The 7521-nt window shown below is 41.9% G+C and overlaps 1 protein-coding gene across 1 annotated transcript; it reads left to right on the top strand.

Moving 5' to 3' along the window:
* The first annotated feature begins 212 nt into the window (after positions 1 to 212).
* LOC113034247 (ly-6/neurotoxin-like protein 1) lies at positions 213 to 7083 on the top strand. Its single transcript, XM_026188652.1, has 3 exons — positions 213 to 258; positions 1004 to 1111; positions 6884 to 7083. The coding sequence occupies exons 1-3, from the start codon at positions 213 to 215 to the stop codon at positions 7030 to 7032; spliced, it is 303 nt and encodes a 100-aa protein (XP_026044437.1). The 3' UTR covers positions 7033 to 7083.
* Positions 7084 to 7521: the final 438 nt, after the last annotated feature.

Here is a 7521-nt window from a genome sequence, read left to right as displayed (position 1 = left end):
TTAACTTCTTTTGTGAACATATTGCACAAGTGCAGATGTGCACATAAATGAAAGTAATATTGAGTCCACTCAGAGTGACCTGAACTTCTCAAGAGGGGAGGGGCTTCAGTACCGTTCTACTCACTTTCTGAGGAATTGAAACTGAAGAGCTGAACAAAGCCTATTTAACCTGTCCTCCTGACACATGGTGTACTTCTTTCTTACTTTTCACCATGAAACCTTTTGGAGCTCTGATCCTGGTTTTGAGTTTGTCTGCAGGTAAGAGCAACTTGTGATTGGTTTGTCTTGTTCTTTACCAGATAATCAGATAATCACTGGTCCTTTCAGCTCTTCCATTTTTAGACCAAACTGTAAGAGACATGAAACTGAAGAGAGGTTCAGATCACCTTGAAAAGCACATCTGAACCACAATCATTCTGTGATGTGAAAAAAAAAGAAAGAATAAATTTTTAAAAATGGATGACTTTGTAACTTTTGTACTATTAAAAGTTTGATTTAAAATACACTATAGTCATGTACAGATGCAAAACTATTTTAAAATTGCCTTTATAAATCAAATTATGGAGCTCACAGTATTTTGCAATAGAAATGGCAGATCCTGAAGGCCCTTTTACATATGACACGGCATGCCCAGCGCTGCGCTCTAAAAACACATTCATTTCTATTGCTTAGATCGCAAAGGGCTATTTACCTGCATATACTCTATAGATCTGCAGGGTATTATTTTATCTAATCTGGGTTATTATTGTTGGGTTATTATTATTGTCTTTGGGATTTTTAAAAAATAAAACTCCTGGTCCAGTTCTATTTTCTTTCTCTCTCTCTCTTTTAATTTCCTGTTGCATTCTCTGAGCTGTGGTACCACAAACTTTATGAGAAACCTTTTCTCTGAATGAAAAAAAGCTTTTCTGGATCTCATTAAGACATCTGCAGTCTAATGGATGATGCTTTGTATTTGGAGAATCTTCATTGATGAATGACAGCTGTCTTTGTTTCTCTGCAGCATGTGGATTAAAATGCTACGTATGTGCACTCTCTGACCCTCACTCCTGCACTGATGTCTTAACTTGTCCTGCTGGTATGGACCGATGTTTCAGCCTTACTACAAGCGGTAAGTTGTTCTGCAGTGTATTAAGAAGTGTTTAAAGCTGTAAATCATACATTTTATGAGCTGAAACTGAGGTTTTACCATCATGTCTTACAGGTACCGTCACTACCAGAGTTTTTTCTTTGAAAGAAGCCCCTTATGTTCCATTCTTGTATATCAGTGCATTACTGAAACCGGTTTATTTAGCCGTAGGAGGCAAACAACTGAAAAATATGAAATAAAACACAATGTAAGCTAAGACTCTCTAAAGAAACAGCATTGTTGTTGTTCGGCTTTTCAAGAGCAAGTAACATAATATTGGTCAAGTGATCAGTTTGATATCAATCTTTCGTGATTCACCGTCATATTTACATTATTTGTACATACAAATGATTTGCTTTGGTACCTGGTCAAACTTAAGCTCTCCTTAGTATGGCTGGCTCCGTTTCTCCAACAGCGCATTCACAGGCAGCAGCTGCCCCGCCTCTCGCTCAGTCGCTTAGGCTACGTTCACATGCAGGCGAAAACGCATCAAATCCGATTTTTTTGACCCTATGCGACCCATATCCGATCATGGTGCGACAGTGTGAACGACACAAATCCGATATTTTCAAATCCGATCTGGGTCACTTTCGTATGTGGTACTGAATCCGATACATATTCGATGTCTCAGAAAGCGACTGCTGTGTGAACGGTCAAGTCGCATTAAATCCGTCTTTACGTCACTGACACAAGACAGACGCAATTTATCAGCGCCAGAGAAGACATCGCGAACGCTTCCTGGCCATTCCGGTGAAACTGCTGGAAGACAACGTTGGAGAAACGTTAACATTTTATTTGTACTGCATAACCTGCAGGTTCTGACAGAAATCTGCAACTATCCTTTGAAGCACCCTCCTCTAAAACAGCAATAGCCTAAGGATCATTATTAGGTTATCTACATTTTATGTAAATAACAAAAATAACTTAAAGCAAAAAATCGGGAAACATGAAGTCCGAAGTCTTTATATTAAGGCCATCAGTCAAACAATATAGTTTGTTCTGGGTTCTAAACAGAGCGCGTTGTGTATGACGTCTTCTTTTGCGCATGCGGGCCGCTTTAAGCGTTCACACTAGAGCGCGTGTTTGCTGTCGCATTTTATTTGTAGTGTGAACGAGCAGACAAAAAAATCGGATTTGATCAAAAAAATCGGAATTGAGCACTAAACCTGCAGTGTGAACGTAGCCTTAGTGCCTGAGCTCGGATCATACCAATATCAGGGGGGATTCCACGCACAGTCGTAATTCCCACAGTGTGCACTATGTGCTTCGAATATGTGTGTACTTTTTGTTTATACAGTTGTCAGCCAGACATCTAACTATGAAAAAAATTACACTCCAAAATACCCCGGGCTTCTGACAAAAAACAACCCGGGCTTAAGCCCAGTAAGCCACCCCCACGGTCCGCCCCTGTTGAAGAGAGTCCCTCTCTGTTCCTCTCTCTCTCTCCTCTTTCTCTCTGTTCCTTCTAGCTCTTCCCCTCTGCCTCTCTCTCCCTCTCTGCTTCCCTCCTCTCTCTCTTTCCTCTCTCTCCCTCTCTGTTCCTCTCTCTCTCTCTCCTCCTGTTCCTCTCTCCTCTCTCTCTCTCCTCTCTGTTTCCTCTCTCTCTCCCTCTCTGTTCCTCTCCCCCTCTCTCTCCTCTCTCTGCTTCCTCTCTCTCTCTCCTCTCCTCCTTCTCTGTCCTCCTCTCTCTCTCTCTCTGTTCCTCTCTCGTCCCCTCTCTGTTCCTCTCTCTCTCCTCCTCTCTGCTCTCCTCTCTCTCCTCTCTCCCCTCTCTGTTCCTCTCTCTCTCCCTCCTCTCGTCCTCTCTCTCCCTCTCTCTCCTCTCGTTCCTCTCTCTCTCTCTCTCTGTTCCTCTCTCTCTCCTCTCTCTGTTCCTCTCTCTCTCTCCTCTCTGTTCCCTCTCTCTCTCTCTCTCTGTTCCTCTCTCTCTTCTCTCTCTGTTCCTCTCTCTCTCCCTCTCTGTTTTCCTCTCTCCTCTCTCCTCTCTCTCCTTCTCGTTTCTCTCTCTCCCTCTCTGTTCCTCTCTCTCTCCTCTCTGTTCCTCTCTCTCTTTTTTTTTTTTTTTTTTTTTTCCTCTCTCTCCCTCTCTGTTCCTCTCTCTCTCTCTCTGTTCCTCTCTCTCTCTCTGTTCCTCTCTCTCCCCTCTCTGTTCCTCTTCTCTCTCTCCTCTTTGTTCCTCTCTCTCTTCTCTCTCTCTCTGTTCCTCTCTCTCTCTCTGTTCCTCTCTCTCCCCTCTCTGTTCCTCTCTCTTCTCTCTGCTTCCCTCTCTCTCTCCCTCTCTGTTCCTCTCTCTCCTCTCTCTTTGTTTTCCTCTCTCTCTCTCTCTGTTCCTCTCTCTCCCCTCTCTGTTCCTCTCTCTCTCTCTCTCTGTTCCTCTCTCTCTCCCTCTCTGTTCCTCTCTCTCCCTCTCTGTTCCTCTCTCTCTCTCTCTCTGTTCTCTCTCTCTCTCTCTGTTCCTCTCTCTCCCTCTCTGTTCCTCTCTCTCTCTCTCTGTTCCTCTCTCTCCCTCTCTGTTCCTCTCTCTCTCTCTCTCTGTTCCTCTCTCTCCCTCTCTGTTCCTCTCTCTCTCTCTCTGTTCCTCTCTCTCTCTCTCTCTGTTCCTCTCTCTCTCTCTGTTCCTCTCTCTCCCTCTCTGTTCCTCTCTCTCTCTCTGTTCCTCTCTCTCTCCCTCTCTGTTCCTCTCTCTCCCTCTCTGTTCCTCTCTCTCTCTCTCTGTTCCTCTCTCTCTCTCTCTCTCTCTGTTCCTCTCTCTCTCTCTGTTCCTCTCTCTCCCTCTCTGTTCCTCTCTCTCTCTCTCTGTTCCTCTCTCTCTCTCTGTTCCTCTCTCTCCCTCTCTGTTCCTCTCTCTCTCTCTCTCTGTTCCTCTCTCTCTCTCTCTGTTCCTCTCTCTCCCTCTCTGTTCCTCTCTCTCTCTCTCTGTTCCTCTCTCTCTCTCTCTGTTCCTCTCTCTCTCTCTCTCTCTGTTCCTCTCTCTCTCTCTCTCTGTTCCTCTCTCTCTCTCTCTCTGTTCCTCTCTCTCTCTCTCTCTGTTCCTCTCTCTCTCTCTCTGTTCCTCTCTCTCTCTCTGTTCCTCTCTCTCCCTCTCTGTTCCTCTCTCTCTCTCTCTGTTCCTCTCTCTCTCTCTCTCTGTTCCTCTCTCTCCCTCTCTGTTCCTCTCTCTCCCTCTCTGTTCCTCTCTCTCTCTCTCTGTTCCTCTCTCTCTCTGTTCCTCTCTCTCCCTCTTTGTGCTGACAATCATCAAATATACAGTTGAAACCAGATATTTACATACTCTTCAGATCAAAACACAAACACTTTTTTAATTGTAACATCAAATCAGACTAAATGTTTATTTTTTTAGATTGATAAATATAAAAAACATATTTGTTAACTTTAAGAGTAAAGAGAGAAACTACCTGTATTTCTTAATTGTAAATGGCACCAAATTGTATTCAAAACTGAGCCACACTTATTGACATCTCTTAATTTTCCCATTTCAAAGAAACAGGCTCTGTGTTTTGCCTTATATGCATCCACAGCTGTGCCACCAATTTACTCACATGGACTCTACTAACCTATCAGAACCTTCTTCAGCTCAGAATGGAATCGTCTGGAGTTTTCTTATTAATTAACAATAAATTTAGTGTACATGTGCTCCTAAATTTGATGAAAGTGATAAAAAATAGACAGCTCTGTCTCTCTTTATTCTGACATTTAACTAATTCAAAAGATTTCAATATTTATTTATCCAAAACAAAACAAGTTTACTCTAAATTGATGTTGTACAGTAAAAAAATGTTCTTGTGTTTTCCATAAAGTGTATGTAAATATCTGGTTTCAACTGTGAATATACTGCTGTGTATTGAAATTCCTCTTGTTTTGCATAGAAATATACTGAACAACATACAAAGCATAATATATAAAATACTACCAGAGTTTTTTCTTTGAAAGAAGCCCCTTATGTCCATTCTTGTATATCAGTGCATTACTGAAACCGGTTTATTTAGCCGTGGAGGGCAACAACTGAAAATATGAAATAAACACAAATGTAAGCTAAGACTCTCTAAAGAAACAGCATTGTTGTTGTTCGGCTTTTCAAGAGCAAGTAACATAATATTGGTCAAGTGATCAGTTTGATATCAATCTTTCGTGATTCACCGTCATATTTACATTATTTGTACATACAAATGATTTGCTTTGGTACCTGGTCAAACTTAAGCTCTCCTTAGTATGGCTGGCTCCGTTTCTCCAACAGCGCATTCACAGGCAGCAGCTGCCCCGCCCTCTCGCTCAGTCGCTTAGGCTACGTTCACACTGCAGGCGAAAACGCATCAAATCCGATTTTTTTGACCCTATGCGACCCATATCCGATCATGGTGCGACAGTGTGAACGACACAAATCCGATATTTTCAAATCCGATCTGGGTCACTTTCGTATGTGGTCCTGAATCCGATACATATCCGATGTCTCAGAAAGCGACTGCTGTGTGAACGGTCAAGTCGCATTAAATCCGTCTTTTACGTCACTGACACAAGACAGACGCCAATTATCAGCGCCAGAGAAGACATCGCGAACGCTTCCTGGCCATCCGGTGAAACTGCTGGGAAGACAACGTTGGAGAAACGTTAACATTTTATTTGTACTGCATAACCTGCAGGTTCTGACAGAAATCTGCAACTATCCTTTGAAGCACCGCTCCTCTAAAACAGCAATAGCCTAAGGATCATTATTAGGTTATCTACATTATTATGTAAATAACAAAATAACTTAAAGCAAAAATCGGGAAACATGAAGTCCGAAGTCTTTATATTAAGGCCATCAGTCAAACAATATAGTTTGTTCTGGGTCTAAACAGAGCGCGTTGTGTATGACGTCTTCTTTTGCGCATGCGGGCCGCTTTAAGCGTTCACACTAGAGCGCGTTTGCTGTCGCATTTTATTTGTAGTGTGAACGAGCAGACAAAAAAATCGGATTTGATCAAAAAATCGGAATTGAGCACTAAGACCTGCAGTGTGAACGTAGCCTTAGTGCCTGAGCTCGGATCATACCAATATCAGGGGGGATTCACGCACAGTCGTAAATTCCCACAGTGTGCACTATGTGCTTCGAATATTGTGTGTACTTTTTGTTTTATACAGTTGTCAGCCAGACATCTAACTATGAAAAAAATTACACTCCAAAATACCCCGGGCTTCTGACAAAACAACCCGGGCTTAAGCCCAGTAAGCCACCCCCACGGTCCGCCCCTGTTGAAGAGAGCTATTTACCTGCATATACTCTATAGATCTGCAGGGTATTATTTTATCTAATCTGGGTTCTTGTTGATTAGTTTTTTTGAGGAATTAAACTCCTGGTCCTTTGCCCTTTCTCTCTCTCTCTCTCTTTTTTCATTTTCTGGTGCATTCTCTGAGCTGTGGTACCACAAACTTTATGAGAAACCTTTTCTCTGAATGAAAAAAAAAGCTTTTCTTCATCTCAGTAAGGCATCTGCAGTCTAATGGATGATGCTTTGTATTTGGAGAATCTTCATCCATGTATGACAGCTGTCTTTGTTTCTCTGCAGCATGTGGATTAAAATGCTACGGATGTGCATTCTCTGACCCTCACTCCTGCTCTGATGTCTTAACTTGTCCTGCTGGTATGGACCGATGTTTCAGCCTTACTACAAGCGGTAAGTTGTTCTGCAGTGTATTAACAAGTGTTTAAAGCTGTAAATCATACATTTTATGAGCATAGTATTAGTTAAACTGAGGTTTTCCCATTATGTGTTACAGGTACCGTCACTAAGAGCTGCATAAACAGTGTCTTATGTGTCAGTCCTATGAGCTGCTGTGACGGGAACTTGTGCAACAGTGCTATACCAACTGGTCCCAGTGCTATGCTCCTGCTGGTGTCTTCAGCCATAATCACCATCTTCCTCTGAAGCTCTGGAACAACTACATCTTAATCATGTTTTACGTTGTTCTTCACTAAAAATTACAACCCAGGAATATTAAGCCATTTTTTAAATAATGTATGGATATTTCTTTTCAATAAAACCACAATAATGTATCAACTACTGAATTGTTTAATTCCTAGGATTCTGCAATTCACATCACTACAGCAGAAAGATTTTTTTGTGAGCTCTAACAGAAAGACAAACAAAACAGGACAGAAAAATAGACGTTATTGCGAGCAGATCAATCATTTATTTTTTTAGCTGTCTGATAAAGACTTATTTAATTACTTTTTACAGTTATTTCCACAAATGCAGAAATCACTTTTCCCACCCATTTGATGTGCTCACTCTGTGACTGAGATGACTCTTTCATAAGAGACGCATCAGGCATATACAGTGTTTGCAACTGTGAAAAACAGGTCTTTAAACATGAATAACCTGAAAAAGTCAACACTGATGCAAAAGTCAGGTAGA

The sequence above is a fragment of the Astatotilapia calliptera genome, chromosome 12, assembly GCF_900246225.1.
Source record: "Astatotilapia calliptera chromosome 12, fAstCal1.2, whole genome shotgun sequence".
Classification (NCBI taxonomy): Eukaryota; Metazoa; Chordata; class Actinopteri; order Cichliformes; family Cichlidae; genus Astatotilapia; species Astatotilapia calliptera.
The sequence above is the reverse complement of the archived record's forward strand: the minus strand, read 5'-3'. Positions and strand labels throughout refer to the sequence as shown.